Source organism: Nycticebus coucang, chromosome 3, assembly GCF_027406575.1.
Source record: "Nycticebus coucang isolate mNycCou1 chromosome 3, mNycCou1.pri, whole genome shotgun sequence".
NCBI lineage: Eukaryota > Metazoa > Chordata > Mammalia > Primates > Lorisidae > Nycticebus > Nycticebus coucang.
Window position 1 is genome coordinate 72869458 of NC_069782.1, and position 23424 is coordinate 72892881.

At 47.7% G+C, this 23424-nt stretch overlaps 1 protein-coding gene across 5 annotated transcripts in view; it reads left to right on the plus strand.

The window, feature by feature from the left end:
* Positions 1 to 22604, plus strand: part of NCAN (neurocan) — a 46793-nt gene extending 24189 nt beyond the window's left edge. For all 5 annotated transcript variants that reach the window (XM_053586583.1, XM_053586584.1, XM_053586582.1 and 2 more), the window contains 7 exons: positions 7204 to 7320; positions 8673 to 8786; positions 12766 to 12924; positions 14457 to 14539; positions 17899 to 18043; positions 19477 to 19659; positions 19887 to 22604. In XM_053586583.1, the coding sequence (XP_053442558.1) occupies positions 7204 to 7320; positions 8673 to 8786; positions 12766 to 12924; positions 14457 to 14539; positions 17899 to 18043; positions 19477 to 19659; positions 19887 to 20032 (947 nt within the window). In that variant the 3' untranslated portion in view covers positions 20033 to 22604. The remainder of the gene's footprint in view (positions 1 to 7203; positions 7321 to 8672; positions 8787 to 12765; positions 12925 to 14456; positions 14540 to 17898; positions 18044 to 19476; positions 19660 to 19886) is intronic.
* The last annotated feature ends 820 nt before the right edge of the window (positions 22605 to 23424 follow it).

Genomic DNA, 23424 nt, shown 5'->3' on the forward strand with positions numbered 1-23424 from the left:
TCCATGTCTACTTTGAGCTGACTTCAGCGACTCACCCAGTCTCAGAGAGATAGAGCTGGATACAGATGCCTTCCAGGTGAGGCCAGAGGGAGGAAGCATGGCAGGTAGGACTTCCTAGACAAATAGGAATTGGGAACCTCAAGCCACAGGGGATGTGGGTACTATGGAAGGAGCAGAAGTGGTGAGCATTATCTCTATTCTACAGACAACAAAGGTTCAGGGATGTCTGCTGCTACCCAGGTAGTCAATGACCAAAGTCCAGAAAAGCCGCTGCTATGTTTTCCCTGGAGCTTTGCCTGCAAATTCCTAACCTTCTTAGGTCCTGCCATATTAAACTGGGTTTTTTGGCCAAACGAGCTTTAAAAATTAAGAAGAAGATGAAGCTAATTAAAAAGCCCCTTTTCTGAGTTGCAAAGTGCTTTATTTTTTTTTTTTTTTTGGAGACAGAGTCTCACTTTGTCACCCTTGGTAGAGTGCCATGAGCTCACAGCAACTTCAAATTCTTGGCCTGCTCAAGTAATTCTCTTGCCTCAGACTCCCGAGTAGCTGGGACTACAGGTGCCCGCCACAATGCCCAGCTATTTTTAGAGATGGGGTCTTGCTCTCACTTAGGCTGGTTTCGAACCTGTGAGCTCAGGCAGTCCACCCGCCTCAGCCTCCCAGAGTGCTAGGATTACAGATGTGAGCCACTCTGCCTTGCCCAAAGCACTCTTACTAACATAATTGGTTTTGAAGTTGCTTTTTGCTTCTTTTTTTTGGGACAGAGTCTCACTTTGTCACCCTCGGTAGAGTGATATGGCGTCACAGCTCACAGCAACCTCCAACTCCTGGGCTTAGATGATTCTCTTGCCTCAGCCTCCCGAGTAGCTGGGACTACAGGCAGCCACCACAACACTCCGCTATTTCTTATTGCAGTTTGGCCAGGACCGGGCTTGAACCCACCACCCTCAGTATATGAGGCCAGCGCCTTACCCACTGAGCCACAGGCACCGCCCCCTCCCCAACTTTTTTTAAGGCTATGCGTTGTGATGATGGGAATAGCAGATAGAGGGTTTGATTGTCACCTCTGGACTATGTTTGGGGGGGTGGGGATCTTCTTCTCTTAGATGCCCAGAAGTCAGGCAGATCCAGGGCAGGAGGCCTTGTTTTGATAAAGGCTAATACTTATTGGTTAGTGCCTGTGTGCTTGGCTTGTTCTGAGCACTTTGTTGGAATTATCTTGGTTAATCTTTACAACATCCTGTGGCAAAAGATTTAGTATGAGCCTCACTTTACAGATGGGGAGACCGAGGCACAGTCAGGTCAGGTGACTTGGGCATCCAGGCAGCTAAAGCATGTCAAGGCCAGGGCTTGAATCCAGGCTGTCTGAAAACCAAGGTTTCTATCTTAATCACTGAGCTATAAAATGCTTAGCTCAACAGTGTAAAAAAGTACACCTCCTGGGAGTGAGTTTACCCAGAGAAAGAGCAGAGGAGAGATAGGCTGTAGGGAGGTTTGGCCTTGAATGATGGGGCAGAGTAAAGGAGGCTCACTGTCAAGGTAAATAGAGAAGGGGCAGTCAGAGTGGTGGGAGGGAAGCCACATACAGGTTGGAGTTGCAGACACCGCTGGGGCTGCATCTGTCTTGGACTTGGCTAGATCCTTGGCTTCAGACTAAAGCCAGTTGCAATGCTGGGGAGACCCAGGCACCTACCCACCCACCACTTGCAACAGAAATGCTAATGAAGCCAAAAATAAATGCAGCACCAGTGACTGACTGAATCACCGCCAGTCCGTGGGCAGGTGTTGGCAGCGCAGGGCACCTGGCGGGGTTCACACGTCCTGTCGCCCAGCAGCCTCATGCGTGTGCATGCACGTGCAAGACCATAATACCGCCACAAGCCCCACCATCCACAAGCCTCTTTGCTATCCATGGGGCACATGCCACCATCCCAGAAGAGCCTCAGCTGCTACCCTCATGCAATTAGCAAGCAATTATTGAGCTCCTGCTGTGTTCCAGGCCCTATCTTGAAAACAAATCCCCTGTCCTCTGAAAGCTGACATTGTAGAGCAACATACTGGAACTTTCCCAGTGATGAAAATGTTCTCTATCGGGCGGCGCCTGTGGCTCAGTGGGTAGGGCGCCGGCCCCATATGCCGAGGGTGGTGGGTTCAAACCCGGCCCCGGCCAAATTGCAACAGAAAAATAGCCGGGCGTTGTGACGGGCGCCTGTAATCCCAGCTACTTGGGAAGCTGAGGCAAGAGAATCGCTTAAGCCCAGGAGTTGGAGGTTGCTGTGAGCTGTGTGAGGCCACGGCACTCTACCAAGGGCAATAAAGTGAGACTCTGTCTCTACAAAAAAAAAAAAAGAAAATGTTCTCTATCTACATTAACTTGAAATGTGGTATGACTGAAGAACTGTGTTTTTACTTTTATTTCATTTTAATTAATTTAAGCATGAACCTATATGTGGCTGCCATATGGAATATCACTATTCTAGGGAGAGATATGAACAAGAAACAATCATCCTAATAAAAAAATAAATTATTTTTGGCGGCGCCTGTGGTTCAGTGAGTAGGGCGCCGGCCCCATATACCGAGGGTGGCTGGTTCAAACCCGGCCCCGGCCAAACTGCAACCAAAAAATAGCCGGGCATTGTGGCGGGTGCCTGTAGTCCCAGCTACTTGGGAGGCTGAGGCAAGAGAATCGTGTAAGCCCAAGAGTTAGAGGTTGCTGTGAGCTGTGTGACGCCACGGCACTCTACCCAAGGGCGGTACAGTGAGACTCTGTCTCTACAAAAAAATAAAAATAAAAAATAAATTATTCTGGTGGTTAGAAAGTGATCAGAGGCTGGGCGCGGTGGCTCACGCCTATAATCCCAGTACTGTGGGAGGCTGAGGAGGGAGAATCGCTTGAGTTTAGGAGTTCGAGACTCGCCTGAGCAACAGTGAGACCCCGACTCATGAAAAAAATGGAAAAACCCAGCCGGGTGCCACTGCGAGCGCCTGTAATCCCAGTGGCTTCCGAAGGCTGAGGCAACGGGTGCCCACAGCCCGAGTCTGAGGTTGTGGTGAGCTACCACACCTACTGCACTCTGCTCAGGGGCATAGGGTGGGACCCTGTCTCAACAAAAAAAAAAAAAAGAAAGTGATCAGAGGATGAGCAGGGTGGTTTACACCCCTAATCCCAGCCCTTTAGTAGGCTGAGGCAGGAGGGTCACTTCAGGCCAGATGTTCAAGACCAGTCTGGGCAACATAGTGAAATCCCTGTTTCATGTCCCTGCAGTCCCAGCTATTCAGGAGGCTAACATGGGAGGATCATTTGAGTCTAGGAGTTTGAGATTGCAGTCAGCTGTGATCATATCACTGTGTGACAGTGAGACACTCTGTGTCTGTTAAAAACAAAAAAAGTAGTCCAGGTAGAGCGGCTCACAACTGTAATCTTAGCACTCTGGGAGGCTGAGGCAGGTGGATTGCTTGAGCTCAGGAGTTTGAGACAAGCCTGAGCAGGAGTGATACCTTGTTTCTACTAAAAATACAAAAACTAGCTGGGCATTGGGGCAGATGCCTATAGTTCCAGCTACTCAGGAGGCTGAGACAGGAGGATCACTTGAACCCAAGAGTTTGAGGTTGCGTGAGCTGTGACAACATGGCACTCTACCCAGGGTGACAGAGTGAGTCTCTGTCTAAAAAAAAAAAGGTGATATGAAAAAAAAATAAAAGTGATATGAATAAAAGAGAAAAGTAAAGCAAAGAAGTGGGGGAAGATGCCAGTGGGTGGCTTGTACCTGGGAAAGTGTGTCACAAAAGACCTCTTTTTCTTTTTTTTTTTTTTTTTTGTAGAGACAGAGTCTCACTTTATGGCCCTGGGTAGAGTGCCATGGCATCACACAGCTCACAGCAACCTCCAACTCCTGGGCTTAAGCGATTCTCTTGCCTCAGCCTCCCGAGTAGCTGGGACTACAGGCGCCCGCCACAACGCCCAGCTATTTTTTGGTTGCAGTTCAGCCGGGGCCGGGTTTGAACCCACCCCCCTCGGTATATGGGGCTGGCGCCCTACCGACTGAGCCACAGGTGCCGCCCACGAAAGACCTCTTTAACCAGATTAAATTTGAGCAAGCCCAGGCTCGGCACCTGTGGCTCAAGCGGCTAAGGCGCCAGCCACATACACCTGAGCTGGCGGGTTCAAATCTAGCCTGGGCCCGCCAAACAACAATGATGGCTGCAACCAAAAAATAGCTGGGCGTTCTGGTGGGTACCTGTAGTCCCAGCTACTTGGGAGGGGGAGGCAGGAGACTCGCTTGAGCCCAGGAGTTAGAGGTTGCTGTGAGCTGTGATGCCAAGGCACTCTACCCAGGACGACAGCTTGAGGCTCTGTCTCAAAAAACAAAATTTTTTTTTTTTTTTTTTTTTTGTAGAGACAGAGTCTCACTTTATGGCCTTCGGTAGAGTGCCATGGCATCACACAGCTCACAGCAACCTCCAACTCCTGGGCTTAAGCGATTCTCTTGCCTCAGCCTCCCGAGTAGCTGGGACTACAGGCGCCCGCCACAACGCCCAGCTATTTTTTGGTTGCAGTTCAGCTGGGGCTGGGCTTGAACCCGCCACCCTAGGTATATGGGGCTGGTGCCTTACCAACTGAGCCACAGGCGCCGCCCAACAAAAATTTTTTTTGAGCAAGCCTGAAGGTGGTCAGGCAAGAGCCATGGCAGATCTGGTGGAAGAATGATCCAGGCAGAGAGAACAGTCCATGCAGAGGTTGTACTGTGTCTGGTGTTTTGCAGAAGCAGGGAGACCAGTGTGGCTGAAGCAGAGTAAGTGAGGGAGAGAGAGGAGAAGGAAGGGCAGGGAGATATAGAACATCACATAAGGCTGTGTAGACTGTGGTGAGGACTGTGACTTTTCTTCCGAAGGCAATGGGGAGCCATATAGGTTTCTAGGCAAGGGAGGGATGCGACTTGACTAGTGTTTACATAGGCTTACTGTGGCTGCTGTGAGGAAAATAGCATATGGACAGCAGAGGCCAGAAGAACTGGGAGGAGACAACTGCTTGATATTACCTCAATTTCTTGTAAGGCCCTAGACCAGAACAAAACAGAAATGCATTCTAACTAAAGAGGGATCCTTAAACCTGATATCTTTTGCTTTTTGCACCATTCTACTGTGCAACGTAGAGCCAGGCTCCGCCTTTCTCTGAGCCTGTGGGTTTTTATTGTTCGTTTGTTTTGTTTTTTAGACAGTCTCACTCTGTCACTGTGTGTGGAGTGCTGTGGTGTCATAGCTCACAGCAACCTCAAACTCTTGGACTCGAGTGATCCCCCTGACTCAACCTCCCAAGTAGCTGGGACTACAAGTGCCTGCCACAATAGCTGGCTAGTTTTTGTATTTTTGGTAGAGATAGAGGTCTCTCTTGCTCAGGCTCATCAATCCACCTGTCTCAGCCTCCCAGACTGCTAGGATTACAGGCATGAACCATTACGCCCTGCCTGAGCCTTGGTTTTTGTGTCTGTGTGGTGGAACAGTCAGATACTGCCATGACAAAGGATTGGTATCAGCTGCAACAGGATAAAGATTTTTTTTTTGAGGCAGAGTCTCAAGCTGTCATCCTGAGTAGAGTGCTATGGCATCATAACTCACAGCAACCTTCAACTAGGGCTCAAGAGATCCTCTTGCCTCAGTTTTTCTATTTTTAGTAGAGACAGGATCTCACTTTTGCTCAGGCTCATCTCAAACTTGTGAGCTTAAGCAACCCACCCACCTTGGCCTCCCAGAGTGCTAAGATTATAGGAGTGAACCACCGCACCTGGCCCAAAGATTCTTTTTTTGAGACAGAGCCTCACTCTGTTGCACAGGCTAGAGTGCTGTGGCATCAGCCTAGCACATAGGAACTCCTGGGCTCAAGCAATCCTCCTGTCTCAGCCTCCCGAGTAGCTGGGACTACAGTCCACCACAATGCCTGGCTAATTTTTCTGTTCTTGGTAAAGATGGGGTCTTGCTCTTGTTCATGCTGGTCTCTAACTCCTGATCTCAAGCAATCTTCTCTCCTCTGCCTCGGGTGCTAGGTTTATAGGTGTGAGCCACTGTGCCTGGCCAGGATGAGAATGTTTGCCTTGCCTTTCCCAGGCTCCAGGGAGGTATTTCTTTAGGGAGTGGAGACCACCTACATGACATCTGGACCCCCAAGTTGGGGAGGAGACCCTCCTGCCTCCAGGGAAACCCAACTGGATTGAGTATGGGTGCTCAATCCCATACTGAGCAATGATGAGATTCTCACCCCACTCACTCCCTACCCACTATAAGTCCCCAGGGTAATATAGACAGAGTCAGAAATGGCATTGGTGGTCAGAACTGGGAGAGAGGATGAACTATTTTTATTTCCATTTCATTGGTGAAGCAACTGAAATTCAGAGATATGTCTTGCCCACAGTCCCGTAGTGAGTGGCAGAGCCAGAAATTGAACCAGACCTTTATGACTCCATAGTCCATGGTTATAGTCACTATAATTCACCACCCATTTATACTATAACCACTAAGGTTGCATTAAAAGATGTTGAGCTGGGGCGGCACCTGTGGCTCAGTCGGTAAGGCGCCGGCCCCATATACCAAGGGTGGCGGGTTCAAACCTGGCCCCGGCCAAACTGCAACCAAAAATAGCCAGGCGTTGTGGCAGGCGCCTGTAGTCCCAGCTACTCGGGAGGCTGAGGCAAGAGAATCGCTTAAGCCCAGGAGTTGGAGTTTGCTGTGAGCTGTGTGAGGCCACGGCACTCTACCGAGGGCCATAAAGTGAGACTCTGTCTCTACAAAAAAAAAAAAGATGTTGAGCCATCAGAATGAAGGAGGTGATAGTTACCATTCTCCCTAGTGCTATTCATACCCTACTTAGAGTCGATGTCCACTCCTGTTCCCCAAGTTGTAAGAAGTAGACCATGTCCAGAAGAAGGAGGACAAGTCAGGGAGGACACGTAAGTCTATGTTCTTGGAGAAGACTTCCCAAGAGAAGCTTTAGGAATCCCTGGTCTTTGGAACCTTGCCACAGGCACGCAGCCCACAGATGTTTTGGGACAGTTTCTGAAAGGAGTAAGCTTCTCATGACAGTGGGCATATGAGAGGCAGTTGGCAGCCACCAGTTGGGGAATTATAGAGGGGTTTGGGGGCCTAAGGTCTGGATTCTGGGAAGGCAAATGGTTGCCTAATTCTTCCACACATTACCCATCTATCTTACAGTTCCTTCTGATCCCTGTGAGAACAACCCTTGTCTGCATGGGGGGACTTGTAATGCCAATGGCACCATGTACGGCTGTAGCTGTGACCAGGGCTTCACTGGGGAGAACTGTGAGATTGGTGAGTACCTCAGACTCACATCCTGAACTTAAGATTTGTTTGACTCCTGAGCCTTGGGTTCTACTCCAGTAGCCATGCCCATAGGACTCAGAAATCACAAAATAGTGGCTTCAGAAGCCCCCTTCCTATCCTCCACTCATTGCACCCAGCTAAATCAGCCTCAATTAGTGGAAAAAGAACCAAACAGCTGAGCTCTTATCCTGGGGGCCAAGGCTCTGATGTGTGTCTCCTATACCAGCGGATGTGCAGGGTGGGGAGGAGAACACAAAGGGATGAAGTGTTCTTCTCTCAGAAAATGGCCCTTGGGTATCCTGCCCTCTCCTAGGTGGACGAGAGTATAAGCACAGCTACCAGAACTACTGGGTTCTAGCCCCAAAGCCCAACACAGGGAATACTACAAATTATAAAATTATAACAACAAATATAAATGATATAATTTATTGAGCCCTGTGTATCTCCTTGACTTCACAGTCTTTACAACCACACTACTATAGAATTACATATTGTTATATAATTATAACAATAAATATAAACAATATAATTTCTCGAGCTATTCCATTCACCACTCACAACCACCCTTAAAAAGGTGATGTTATTATCATCACTTTCTTTTTTTTTTTTTTTTGTAGAGACATAGAGTCTCACTGTACCGCCCTCGGGTAGAGTGCCGTGGTGTCACACGGCTCACAGCAACCTCTAACTCTTGGGCTTACGCGATTCTCTTGCCTCAGCCTCCTGAGCAGCTGGGACTACAGGCGCCTGCCACAATGCCCAGCTATTTTTTTGTTGCAGTTTGGCCGGGGCTGGGTTTGAACTCACCACCCTCGGCATATGGGGCTGGCGCCCTACTCACTGAGCCGCAGGCGCCGCCCTATTATCATCACTTTCAAAATAATAAACTGAGTCTCAAGGAGGGAACGTGACTTGCCTCATACGTGCCTCAAACACTTATCTACATGTGGATTGGTAGAAGAGTAGTTCAACTAAATATCCAGCTCTACCTACAAACAGTTTTGTGATTCTGGCAAGTCCTTGCAAATGCCTAAAAGAGGCTTCAGCTTCAGCACACTATGAGCTATTTTTGAGAGTATGACCTTCACTTTTCTGGAGTCAGATGGAACTTTCTGTTCATCCTGGTCCTGGGCTGGCCCAGTGGCATCTGCTTTCATGAATGCTAATTTATGTCCATTGTGTGAAGCTCCGCCCCCCCCTTGGCTGCAGAGTCATTGGGCCATCTGCTCAGATCACCACTGCTACACTCAGGTCATGGGTAAATGGCAGGATCATGACCCATCTTCTGCCTAGATACCCATACCCTGATCTCTGACTCAGCTCCTCCCCTTCTCTGCCAGACATCGATGACTGCGTCTGTAGTCCCTGTGAGAATGGAGGCACCTGTATCGATGAGGTCAATGGCTTTGTCTGCCTTTGCCTTCCAAGTTATGGTGGCAGCCTCTGTGAGAAAGGTGAGTACTTACCATAACCCCAGAAATAGAGTTGTGTGCCCAGCTGCAGGAGTTGCTTGCCCAGCTAAGGTCTCCCTACACACACACTCCAGGTTTCTGTCTCTGGTTTCATGGCTGTGAGTCCAACACAAGGTAAATTATTATTTTGTGACTGGGTGCAGTGGGTCATGCCTCTAATCCTAGCCCTCTGGGAGGCCAAGTGAGTGGATTGCTTGAGCTCAAGTGGCTAAGGCACCAGCCACATACACCTGAGCTGGCGGGTTCGAATCCAGCCCAGGCCCGCCAAATAACAATGACGGGCGCAACCAAAAAATAGCCAGGCATTGTGGCAGATGCCTATAGTCCCAGCTACTCAGGAGACTGAGGCAAGAAGATGGCTTGAGGCCAAGAATTTGAGGTTACTGGGCGGCACCTGTGGCTCAAAGGAGTAGGGCACCGGCCCCAAATGCCAGAGGTGGCGAGTTCAAACCCAGCCCTGGCCAAAAACTGCAAAAAAAACCCCAGAAACAAACAGACAAACAAGAATTTGAGGTTACTATGAGCTTTTTTTTTTTTTTGTAGAGACAGAGTCTTACTTTATGGCCCTCGGTAGAGTGCCGTGGCCTCACACAGCTCACAGCAACCTCCAACTCCTGGGCTTAAGCAATTCTCTTGCCTCAGCCTCCCGAGTAGCTGGGACTACAGGCGCCCGCCACAGCGCCCAGCTATTTTTTTTTTTTTTGGTTGCAGTTTGGCCGGGGCCGGGTTTGAACCCGCCACCCTCGGTATATGGGGCCGGCACCTTACCTACTGAGCCACAGGCGCTGCCCTACTATGAGATTTGATTCCATGGCACTCTACCCAAGGCAACAGAGTGAGACTTTGTCTCAAAAATAATTTTTTTTTGTATAAAATGCACATAACAGGCCAGGCAGAGTGGCTTCACGCCTGTAATCCTAGCACTCTGGGAGGCCGAGGTGGGTGTATTGCTTGAGCTCAGGAGTTTGAGACCAGCCAGAGCAATAATGAGACCCTGACTCTACTAAAAATAGAAAAACTGAGGCAAGATGATCACTTAAGCCTAAGAGCTTAAGGTTGCTGTGAGCAATGGTGCTATAGCACTCTACTCCAGAGCTAGACTCTGTCCCCTAAATAAATAAATAAATGAAATAAAAATAAAATGCACATAACATAGAATGAGCCATTTTAAAGTGTACAATTCATTTCCATTTTGTATGCTGACAGTGTTGTGCAACTATCATCTCTATTTATTTATTTTTATTTTATTTTTATTTTTTTTGCAGTTTTTGGGCGGGGCTAGGTTTGAACCCGCCACCTCCGGCATATGTGGCTGGTGCCCTACTCCTTTGAGCCACAGGCACCACCCTATTTATTTATTTAGTTAGTTATTTTTTGGACAGAGTTTCACTATGTCGCCCTCGGTAGAGTGCTGAGGCATCACAGCTCATAGCAACCTCAAACTCTTGGGCTTAAGCGATTCTCTTGCCTCAGCCTCCCAAGTAGCTGGGATGACAGGCGCCCACCACAACACCTGGCTATTCTTTTTTTTTTTTTTTTTTTTTTGAGACAGAGCCTCAAGCTGTCAGCTTGGGTAGAGTGCTGTGGCATCACAGCTCACAGCAACCTTCAACTCCTGGGCTCAAGCGATTCTCTTGCCTCCACCTCCAAAGTAGCTGGGACTACAGGCACCCGCCACAACGCCTGGCTATTTTTTGGTTGCATCCGTCATTGTTATTTGGTGGGCCTGAGCTGGATTCGAACCTGCCAGCTCAGGTGTATGTGGCTGGTGCCTTAGCCACTTGAGCCACAGGCGCCAAGCCCGGGCTATTTGTTTTTGTTGTAGTTGTCCTTGTTGTTTGGCAGGCCCGGTCTGGGTTCAAACCCTCCAGATCTGGTGTATGTGGCTGGTGCCCTAGCCGCTGAGCTACAGGTGGCAAGCCATCATCTCTATTTAATTCAGAACTTTTTCAACACTCTAAAAGGAAACCGAGTACTGCTTAGCTGCCACTCTTCATTCCCCTCTCCCCAGGCCCTGACAACCACTAATCTGCTTTCTGTCTCTATGGGTTTGCCCATTCTAAACATTTCAGAGGAATGGAGTCATATAATATGTGACTTTTTGTGTCTAGCTTTGTTCGCTTAGCATGATGTTTTGGGGTTCATCCACATTGTAACATGAATCAGTGCTTCATTCCTTTTTATGGCTGGTTAATATTCCACTGAATGGCTATATCACATTTTGTTTTTCTGTTCATAACATGGTGAATATTTATTTGCATTGTTTCTTCCTTGTGGCTAATGTGAATAGTGTTGCTACAAAACTTGATGTACAAGCTTTTGTTTGTTTGTTTGTTTAGAGGCAGAGTCTCTCTTTGTAGCCCTCGATAGAGTGCTGTAGCATCACAGCTCACAGCAACCTCCAGCTCTTGGGCTTAGGCAATTCTCTTGCCTCGGTGTCCCAAGTAGCTGGGACTACAGGCGTCCAGCACAACGCCCAGCTATTTTTTTGTTGCAGTTGTCATCATTGTTCAGCTAGCCTGGGCCCGTTTCAAACCCGCCTGCCTGGGTGTATGTGGCTGGCGCCGTAACCACTGTGCTACGGGTGCTGAGCCTGTCTTTTTCTTCTTTTTAAAAAGAGTCTTACCCTGTCACCTGGGCTAGAGTGCCAGTAGCATTAGCCTAGCTCACAGCAACCTCAGACTCCTAGGTTTAAATGATTCTCCTGCCTCAGCCTCCCAAGTAGCTGGGTCTGCAGGCATACTCCACAATGCCTGGATAGTTTTTCTATTTTTAATAGAGATGGGTGTCCCTTCTACTCAGGCTGTTCTCCAACTCCTGAAATCAAGGGATCCTCCTGCCTTGGCCTCCCAGAGTGCTAGGATTACAGGCAGGAGCCACTGCGCAGCTCTCCTTTCTTTAATCATCTCTATCTTAGTGAGTGTGAAGTGATAGCACATGGTGTTTTGATTTCCATTTCCTAATGATTAATGACATTGATCATATTTTCATGTGCTTTTTGGCCATTTGTATCTTTTTTTTTTTGACACAGAGTCTCATTTTGTTGCCCTTGTAGAGAGCTGTGGCATCCTAGCTCACAGCAACCTCAAACTCTTGGGCTTAAGCAATTCTTTTGCCTCAGCCTCCCAAGTAGCTGGGACTATAGGTACCCACCACAACACCCAACTATATTTACTTTTTTATTTTTTTTGAAACAGAGTCTCACTATGTCACCCTCAGTAGAGTGCCAGGGCGTCACAGCTCACAGAAACCTCAAACTCGCGCTTAAGTGATTGTCTTGACTCTCAGCCTCCCAAGTGGCTGGGCCTACAGGCACCTGCCACAACGCCTGGCTATTTTTTATTGCATTTGTCATTGTTGTTTATCTGGCCCAGGCTGGATTCAAACCCACCAGCCTTGATGTATGTAGCCGGCACCGTAACCACTGTGCTATGGGTGCTGAGCCACCCAGGTATTTTTAGAAACGAGGTCTCACTCTGGCTCAGGCTGATCTCAAACCTGTAAGGTCAGGCAATCCACCTGCCTCGACCTCTCAGAGTGCTGGGATAACAGGTGTGCGCCACCGTGCCTGGCTCCTTGTATATCTTCTTTAGAGAAATGTCTATTCAAGCCTGTTACCAGGAGGGAAATTTTACACCTTCCTGAGAAAGTTTCCTGAGCTTCTGTGTCTATACAGAGCGTTTGGCCCCAAAAATCAGAGCAGGAGACTTCAGCTTTGGAGTGAGAGGGGGTAGGGTATAATGATCTTCCAGTTAAATCTTTTCCAGCAACAAAGAAAATAAGTTAACATGGAAGCTGAAAGCATTGGTGGGGTGGGGTGTGGGGGCACAAAGCCTTAGGAGGAGAGGAGGGCTTGGGGAGATCTTGGATTGGGTCTCTCTCTGGTGGGCTGGCTCAGCTTATGCCTGGTAGACCTGGAACCAAGGTCAGGCCCCCTTCATACTTCTATGCCACCTCTCAGACACGGAGGGCTGTGACCGTGGATGGCACAAGTTCCAGGGCCACTGCTACCGGTATTTTGCCCACCGGCGGGCATGGGAAGACGCCGAGAGGGACTGCCGCCGTCGAGCTGGCCATCTCACCAGTATCCACTCACCTGAGGAGCACAGCTTCATTAACAGTAGGCACTCTGGGGAGGGGGGGAGGCATCACCAGCCAACATGGCAGGAGGGGTGCCATTTATATCCCTTTGCTGTGGCATGCTCTGCAGATGCCACCTTTCCAAAGCTGTGTTCATTAATGCAAGCCATGTTTCTTAATTCATGCATCTGTTGATTCATTTGTTCATTTATACATTCATCTCACGTATTCATTCACTGAATATTTCCTGAGCACTGGCTATGTGCAGGCACCATTTCAGGCACTGCAACACAGCAGTGAGCCAGAGGGACTTTGCTGTGTCCCCAAGGAGTGCCTATATTCAGCGAAATATAGGCAAACAAATATCTAAGCAAATAAGTTTATACTATAATTTAATAGGTCCTATGTGTTCCAGTAACAAAACAGGACCAGAGGGCGGCGCCTGTGGCTCAGTCGGTAAGGTGCCGGCCCCATATACTGAGGGTGGCGGGTTCAAGCCCGGGCCTGGCTGAACTGCAACCAAAAAATAGCTGGGCGCTGTGGCGGGCGCCTGTAGTCCCAGCTACTCGGGAGGCTGAGGCAAGAGAATCGCTTAAGCCCAGGAGTTGGAGGTTGCTGTGAGCTGTGTGATGCCATGACACTCTACTGTGGGCCATAAAGTGAGACTCTGTCTCTACAAAAAAAAAAACAAAACAGGACCAGAGGATGAAGGGTGATGGGGGAAGCATCTGTGACTTATGGGATGAAATGAGGAATGAACTTTGCAAAGACCTAGGGGGAAAGATGAGTGTCACATTCATTAAATCTGGCATTTATTGATTTATCCCTTCTGCTGTTTTTTCATCCATCCATTTATTCACATTTGCCCCTGTCTTTCCCCCCATGGATTCTTTCATTTTCTCATTCCCTGGTTCTCTTGTTTCTTTTTCTTCAACATACTCTACCCGGTCACCTGCTCCTCCTGAGTAACTGGCTTGCTCACTCATTCTGTCCTGCCTGCCTCTGGGGTCTTCTGTCTCTTGCTTTCTCATTTCTGCAATGATGTGGTCATGTCTTTGTTTATTCCTTTCTCTGCTGGCCACATGTCCTGGGGCCCAGGCCTAATTCCAGCCATTTCCCTGCCTGTTCTCCTCCCTATAAGAAGGGAGCCAGGGTCCACCTGCTGGCGGTTGGGGGTGAGGACTTCCCATCCATGCCAGAGGCTGGGAGAGGGGCTCATGGCCTTCCTCCTCTATTCTTCCCATCCCCCTCCACCTCCTACCCAAGGTTCTGAGAGGCTCTGGGTACTCTGCCCACCTCTATCACCTTCCCTTCCTCCCTACCTCCTGGGTCCTCCCCTTCCCAGTGTGGAGGTAGAGGGAGGGGTTGTGGGTCTTCCCCATCTTCTCCATTCCCTTTTTCCCCTCTTCATTCCCACCTCCAAGCTCTCTTTCCACCACCTCCAAGCTGGGGGTAGGGGGATGAGAGTGGATGAGTCCTCCCCTCCCACTCCCCCACCTCACCTCCAGCCCATGCCTCATGCTGGGAGAGAGACAGACATATGCCCAGCCCTCACAATCCCCCATTCTGCAGGCTTTGGACATGAAAACACTTGGATCGGCCTGAATGACAGGATTGTGGAGAGGGATTTCCAGTGGACGGACAACACAGGGCTGGTGAGTGGCAAGTTGGTGTCCAGGCTGCCAAGCTGCATCAGCCCTGCCCTTTGGGTTCAGTTTACCCTTTTGTGCAAAGGATCTGCAAGTAGATGTTAAAGATCCCCAGTGTCTCTGGGACACTGAAGTTTGCAAAGGAGCTTCAGTGAAGCTTCAGTCTTCATCCCTGACTTTCCAGCCTGGTCAACCAACCCACCCACCAATTGCTAGGGCTAGAAGCCTAGGACTGGGCTCTGACACCTCCTCTTGCTCACTCTGCCTGCCCCCCAGCTGTGGTCTCTCAAATATTCCCATCCTCTACATCCCCCTACCTGTGCAGCCTCTGTCATCTCTTACTTGGACTCCTGCAGCAATCCCCACAGGGTCACTTGCTACCTAGATTCTTCATCCTCCAGCCCCTAGCCATGGAGACTTCATTTTTTTTTTTTTTATGTAGAGACAGAGTTTCACTTTATGCTTTATGGCCCTCGGTAGAGTGCCATGGCATCACACAGCTCACAGCAACCTCCAATTCCTGGGCTTAAGCGATTCTCTTGCCTCAGCCTCCCGAGTAGCTGGGACTACAGGCACCTGCCACAACACCCAGCTATTTTTTGGTTGCAGTTCAGCCGGGGCTGGGTTTGAACCCGCCGCCCTCAGTATATGGGGCTGGAGCCTTACCGACTGAACCACAGGCACCGCCCAAGCTGCAGTGAATTGTGATGGTACTACTGCATTCTAGCCTGGGTGACAGAGAGAGATCCATCTCAAAACACTACAAAACATAACATTAGCTTGGGATCTTCCCTGCTTCAGGCTCTCCCAGTCTCTCAGACTTCTCAAGATACAAATTCCCTAGCCGGGTGTTGTGGCAGGTACCTGTAGTCCCAGCTACTTGGGAGGCTGAGGCAAGAGAATCACTTGAGCCCAGGAGTTTAAGGTTGCTGTGAACTGTGACACTGTGGCACTCTACCAAGGGTGACATAGTGAGACTCAGGCTCAAAAAAAAAAAAAATACAAATTCCCTTGGTATCACAAGTTCCAGGAACATTAAAAAAAAAAAAATCCCTTGGGCTTTTATCCCAACAAAAAATTTCCCTTTTCCCACTACAGAAGTCTGGCAGGTCCTCAAAAAATTAAACAAAAAGGTACCATATGATCCAGCAATTCTATTCCTAGGTGTCTACCCAAAAGAATTGAAAATAGAGGTTCAAATAGATATTTGTATGTGAATGTTCATAGCAGCTCTAGTCACAATAGCCAAAGGTGGTAACAACCCAAATGTCAACATGGAGGAATAGATAAACACAATGTGGTCCACCCACACAGTGGAATATTATTCAACCACAAAGAAGAATGAAGTCCTCGTACATGCTACAAGATGGGTAAATCTTTAATAACATTAGTGAAATAAGCCAGACCTAAATGACCCCATCTTGTATGATTCTATTTATGCAAAACACCCAGAGTAGGCGAACTTGTAGAGACAAAAAATAGATCAGTGTATGTTAGGGGTTGGGAGCAGGGAAGAATGGGCATTTGATAGTGCTTAATAGTTACAGAGTTTCAGGCGGCACCTGTGGCTCAAAGAAGTAGGGCACTGGCCCCATATACCAGAGGTGGCAGTTCAAACCCAGCCCCGGCCAAAACCTGCAAAAAAAAAACTAAAACTACTTACGGAGTTTCACATTTGTCATGAGGAGAAATTTCTGGAAATCGTAATGATGGTTACATAGCATTGTAAATGTAATTAATGACAATGAACTGGATACTTAAAAATGGTTAGACTGGTGAAGTTTGTGCTATATATATTTTGCTACAATTTTTAAAAATCTACCTGTTCTCCTCTACCATGAGATCTGGCCCCTACCCACTCTCTGACCACATCCCAACTTCATCAAGCAGCATGAGCCCCTTTGGCCTCTATTCAGTTTCTCAAACAGGTTCCTCATCCTCCCTCAGAGACCTTGAACTTACCGTTCCCTTTGCTTAAAACTGTGCTCCCTGTCTGGATCCTTACTATTGTTTTTTATTTATTTTTATTTTTTTGCAGTTTTTGGTGGAGGCCGGGTTTGAACCCACCACCTCCGGTATATGGGACTGGTGCCCCCCTCCTTTGAGCCACAGGCACCGCCCCCTTCCTATTCTTTTTTTTTTTTTTTTTAATCTTATTTTTTTTTTTTTTTTGTAGAGACAGAGTCTCACTTTACGGCCCTTGGTAGAGTGCCATGGCCTCACACAGCTCACAGCAACCTCCAACTCCTGGGCTTAAGCGATTCTCTTGCCTCAGCCTCCCGAGCACCTGGGACTACAGGTGCCCGCCACAATGCCCAGCTATTTTTTAATTGCAGTTTGGCCAGGGCCGGTTTTGAACCCGCCACCCTCAGTATATGGGGCCGGCGCCTTACCAACTGAGCCACAGGCACCGCCCTCCTATTCTTTTTTTTTAGACAGTGTCTCAGTCTGTTACCCTAGGTAGAGTGCCATGGCCTCCTCATAGCTCATAGCAACCTCAAATTCTTGGGCTTAAGTGATCCTCTTGCCTCAGCCTCCCAAATAGCTGGGACTACAGACATGTGCCATCACCTCAGCTAATTTTTCTATTTTATTTATTTATTTATTTATTTTTGTAGAGACAGAGTCTCACTTCATCACCCTCGGTAGAGTGCTGTGGCATCACACAGCTCACAGCAACCTCCAACTCCTGGGCTTAAGCGATTCTCTTGCCTCAGCCTCCTGAGTAGCTGAGACTACAGGCGCCCGCCACAACGCCCGGCTATTTTTTGGTTTGCAGTTCAGCCGGGGCCGGGTTTGAACCCGCCACCCTCGGTATATGGGGCCGGCGCCTTACCGACTGAGCCACAGGTGCCGCCCTTAATAATTTTTCTATTTTTAGTAGAGACGGGGTCTCCCCCTTGTTCATCTGGTTTTGAACTCCTGAGCTCAAGCAGTCCCCCTGTCTTGGCCTCCCAGAATGCTAGGATGACAGGCTTGGCCTTGGATTCTTCTTGTTCTTGAGTCCTCACTTCTCCTTTTGCCTCCTCAGGGAGGCCCTCCTGAAATTCCAGTTTGAGGTCACCTTTCGTCCAACTATTGATCTATTAATGACCCATTGTAGAAGATGGAACAGGGGTGGGGCAAGACAGGAGGGAGGAAGATGTTGAAGCTTCCCAGCCTGAGGAGGGTGGCTTGGATCACAGTGGTGGCCACACTTAGGACAGGAAGGGTAGTGTCCATTGTAGAGATGGGAATACTAAATCTCTATGAGTTTGAGGGATTTGGCCAGGGGTGTTCCAGGGCAGGCAGTGTTAGAACCTGGGCTGAGACAGGAGTCTCTGAACAACTCCTCTGAACAACTCCCTGGTCTCCTTTTCCTGTAGCAATATGAGAATTGGCGGGAGAACCAGCCAGACAATTTCTTCGCGGGTGGAGAGGACTGTGTGGTGATGGTGGCACATGAGAGTGGGCGCTGGAATGATGTTCCCTGCAACTATAACCTCCCCTATGTCTGCAAGAAGGGCACAGGTACATTGCATCCTCCCCCTTCCTTGCTGCTATTAAGTTCACTGGCTCATTTTTTTTTTTTGTAGAGACAGAGTCTCACTGTACTGCCCTGGGGTAGAGTGCCGTGGCATCACACAGCTCACAGCAACCTCTAACTCTTGGGCTTACACAATTCTCTTGCCTCAGCCTCCCAAGCAGCTAGGACTACAGGCGCCCGCCACAACACCCGGCCATTTTTCTGTTGCAGTTTGGCTGGGGCTGGGTTTGAACCCGCCACCCTTGGCATATGGGGTTGGCACCCTACTCACTGAGCCACAGGCGTTGCCCTACTGGCTCATCTTTTTATTTAAATTCGTAAAGGTCAGCCCAGCCAGTTCTCACTTCCTAACGCTGTGTAAAAATGCCCATTTCCTCCCACCCTTCCCATCTTTACACATTCTCAAACTTTTTGTTCTTTGTTCATTTAAGTGATAGAAAAAAAGCATCTCATTGTTATCTTAGTTTGTTATCTTACATCCTTAAGGCTAAGAATAACCAAATGTTTGTAGGTTAACAGGATATTTGTACATATATGCATTTGTTTTCCTGTGACTTGCCAGTTAATCTCTTTTGCCTAATTTTCCATCAGCTTGTTGATCTTACTGATTTTTTTTTTTTTTTTTTGTAGAGACAGAGTGTCACTTTATGCCCTTCGGGTAGAGTGCCATGGTGCCCTTCGGGTAGAGTGCCATGGCATCACACAGCTCACAGAAACTTCCAACTCCTGGGCTTAAGCGATTCTCTTGCCTCAGCCTCCCGAGTAGCTGGGACGACAGGAGCCCGCCACCATGCCCAGCTATTTTTTGGTTGCAGTTCAGCCGGGGCCGGGTTTGAACCCGCCACCCTCGGTATGTGGGGCCGGCGCCTTACCGACTGAGCCACAGGCGCCGCCCCTGATCTTACTGATTTTTAAGAGCCCTTTTCTTTTTTTTTTTTTTTTTTTGGCCAGGGTTGGGTTTGAACCCACCACCTCTGGCATATGGGACCGGCGCCTACTCCTTGAGCCACAGGCGCCGCCCAAGAGCCCTTTTCATATGAAAGAAACCATTTGTATACATTGTCATGTTTACCTTTCTCTTCTACTGCTTTGTCAATTTTCACAGCCTTTTGCCTTTCCATTTGTTCAAATAATTATTCTTTCACCCAACTCCTTCATTCCCTTTGTGCCCCATACTTGAAATACAAATTTGGGAGTGAGATGTATCCAGAGGGTTCCCTCTGGAGAGCCCCTATGGAGCTCTCAATTTGGGTGAAAGAGATAGAGACAGATGTCACTTCTAGCTCTGTGAGATCAGAGCTGGGCAGAGGCAGGGACCTGCTGACCTGCTAGGAAAGGATATCATTCCCCAAAAGACACAAAACTACATTAGCCCAGATTTGGCAACTCCCCTAAATGGAGATTCTTCTGTCCCCAGTGCTGTGTGGTCCCCCTCCAGCAGTGGAGAATGCTTCACTCATTGGTGCCCGCAAGGCCAAGTATAATGTCCATGCGACTGTACGCTACCAGTGCGAGGAAGGATTTGCCCAGCACCATGTGGCCACCATCCGGTGCCGGAGCAATGGCAAATGGGACAGGCCCCAAATTGTCTGCACCAAACGTAAGTGGCTGCCCCCAGAGGCTCCAATGTAGGTTTCCAGGTATTTGTAGTTTCCAGTTAAAACATCCTGTTACTATACATGTTGATCTGGCGTCATATAAGTCTGATAATACAGTCTTGCAGATAAGAGAGAGTATACCAGCCTGCCCCAAGGAAGCCCACTGTATCAGGCCACCCCCATCTCACCACCTTTTACCTCTTCCCTGTCCTCTTTCACTTCCTTGCAGCCAGACGGTCACATAGGATGCGGCGACACCATCACCACCACCAACACCACCACCAGCATCACCACCACAAATTGCGCAAGGAGCACAGAAAACACAAGAAACACCCAGCAGAGGACTGGGAGAAGGATGAAGGGAATTTCTGCTGAAGAATCAGGCAAATGAAAGCACAAACCCTTTCCCACACCTCCTCTGGAGCCTTTGCCTAGGGAGACAGAGCCCAGAGAGAAACAAGAGGGTCTGGAAGTCCCTGAGCCCCAAGCCACATCCTCCCCACACATAATCCTTTGTATAGAACTCCTTTCTGTCATTTCTGACATAAACAAGGTCCTCTTGGCAAGCATAGCCACATGTCTGAAAAGTCCATTCTTGTCAGGCTGAACTCTGGGAGTATATCCCAGCTGAAGGGAGCACAGTCAGCAAGGATTCTTTGTATTGATCTAGTCTTCAGCTTGCCAGACTGAAGAAAGCCTTATTTCAACAACTGGTAATGGTGTATGTTTGAGGGTGCAAGAGTGAATGTTTGAATTCACACTAAGCAATTGCTTTTCAAACCAGAGATTTGGGCTTAAGTAAATGATTAGTTGTCCTAAATCCAGGATGATGGCTTATGCAGTCATTAGCGTTGGGAGAAGAAGGCTAAACAGAAGCACATATGTGAACTTGATGACTGTTCTTCCTTCACTCGGGATGTCAGCCCAATTTCAGTGTTTGGTCTTAGTGGATAAAAATAATGTGGAACTCCCATGTATTGGGTTTTAGTTATGTTTTTACAACAACCTCCCTCCATGCCCTCAGAGTTAGGGATGAGACTAATCAGAGGAATATTTAGGTGATGGAGGGAAAGTAAGTGTATTGCTTACCCTCCCAAGTCCAGTCAGACGCTGAGATTGGTGGTTCTGCATATATGATGAATCTCTCTCACACACACAGATGATAGGATGTTGAGGTCCAGATAAGCCAAGATTTCATCCCACTCCATCTCTCAGGGAGACAAAAAAACCTCCTTCCTGAACCAAGAAGGTGCCAAGTTTTCTAGTCCAACCAACGCACATACCCATCCCTTAAGCAAACATTGGTAATGCTCCTGCCTTGGGTCCCACACCTGATCCCTGTCTTCAGCTATTGCCTAGTGGATTAGAAATGCTTAAAACTTGAAGTAGTGACACCTACCTGTGGTCATATTATGGAGAGATGAGCAATACTGAGACTGAAACACACACACACACACAGTTTTTTCTTGTTGCTTTTAAAATTTTTTTTTTTTTTTGAGACAGAGTCTCCGTATGTCACCCTTGGTGACACGCTTGCTGTGGAGTCACAGCTCACAGCAACCTCAAACTCTTGGGCTTAAGTGATTCTCTTGCCTCAGCCTCCCGAGTAGCTGGGACTACAGGCGCCCACCACAATGCTCAGCTAAATTCTTAATTTTTTAAGTGGAAAAGAACTCACTTTGTCTTCCTCCCCTAAATCTGCAACCTGTAAAGGCTTCCCTAACTGCCTGATCTCTGGCAGTTTTTCCTCTGTGTCTGTTACCACTCTCAACCCCTCCAGTCTGGGTAAAATCTATAGATTAGTGTTTAAAAAAATCCACAGTGGGGTGGCGCCTGTGGCTCAAAGGAGTAGGGCGCCAGCCCCATGTGCTGGAGGTGGTGGGTTCAAACCTAGCGCTGGCCAAATAAATAAAAAATAAATAAGGAAAATCTTGTTTAAAAAAAAAAAAATCCACAGTGGAGAATAGTCCTCTGCAGAAAAGAAAGATAAGCAAATACATGATCCACCTAGGTGTTCAGTAAAGAAAGAAATGTGTTAACTGAGCCTACATCCTTCCTGGGAAGTAATATTCATAGTTGATAGCTATAGCATAGGTACCATGCTAATGCTAAGGACTTGGACAAAATCTCCTTGAATCTTCTCAACCATGCAGTGACTTAGAGTCCATTATTTTCCCATTTTACATACAATGAAACTAAGGCTCAGATGTAAGGGAAAGACAGTGGCTTGAAGTCACAGCTAACAAAGGAGTAAGAATTTACTTCCATCTGTCTTGATTCCAAACACTGCTGTGCTACTATGGACTTCCAAGAAAGAGATTGAAACATAATTGCACAAGCTCTCTCTCTGTCTCTGTCTCTCACACACACCCACACATATTTATACACATACACATACACACAATTTAGGAAATGGTTGAGTAGTGCAAACTGGACCCTTAAATCCTTGTCTTCAATCTCCCCTGCTATAGACATTATCCACCACCTATGGTTATTGTTGAGAAAACCCAGGGATATAGGTTTAACTTTCTACTTTGATAACTCTTCTTAGTTTAAAATAATAACAACATATCTTCTTTAGTCATCCATGTCACAAGTAATTCTCCTTTATGGGGGGATACTGAGGATGAAACTTATCTGGGGGAGTCTTGGTTTATGTTCCCTCTCCTTGGACACCTCAGGCCCTTATCCTACCCTCTACCCCAGCTCCATGATGGAAGGGGACCATGGTCTTTTCTAAAGTGGGCAGTTTGTCTTTTGATCTTTCCCTTGGGATATGCGTGTGTGTTTATGTGTGCCACACGTGTGGCATGCATGCGAGTGTGTGTGTGTGAACAGCTTTGGGTTCTGCTGGTTTTGCTGTGAGCTGCAGTGTTCTGTGAGTTTGTAATATCTGACACTGTGGACATTAATGTACTTCTTGGACATTTTAATAAAATTTTTTAACAGCTCAACCTGCCTGTCATCTCCTGACATTCACTCATTCATTCACTCAGCAAGTGTTTACTAAGTGTTTATAAGCCATGTCTTATAGTGCTGGGTGCTGTGGTGAACAAGACAAATTTGGGTCCTGGAGGAAGGTCAGGAAAGCCTTTCCAGCGGAGGTGGATAGAATCTCAATGAGAAGTAGCATTAACTAGATGAGGATGGGAAGAAAGGAAGAGTTTCAGGCAGAGGGAACAGCAAAGGCAGGAGTCCTCCTGCAGAAGAGACTGTGACTCATTTGAGTCCATAATGGCTGGAACAGAGTGGTAAAGGCAGAGAGTGGAGGGAGATGAGTTCAGAGAGGCAGAGAATGGATTACTTCAGGCCATGTTTGCAATAATGAGGAGTTTGGAGTTTATTATAAAAGCAATAGTGAAAAACAGTTCACCATAAGCAAAATAAAAAGGTAAATGCCAAACTTAGAAATAAATTTTCAAATCAGAATAAAGGATTTGTTGCCTTAATATATAAAGAGCTCCTATGACTCAATAGGAAAAGAGCTTATAATTCAATAGCCAAACAGGCAAAAGATATAAACAAAAATTTCACAGAAAAGGAATAACAGCTCTTAAACTATAGCAGATGCTCAACACACGTTTTGCAAGAACACTTAAATACACAAGGAAAGGCACATAAAAGGGAAAAACAAATCTAATGAGAGAATCTTGCATAGATCAATGATGACAATGCACTTGAATTGAGAATGATTTATGATTACTTGCTCAACCATCTGTACCTAAGCTCTAAATCAGTGGTAGGGTGGTGTAGTACTTAGTTGCACA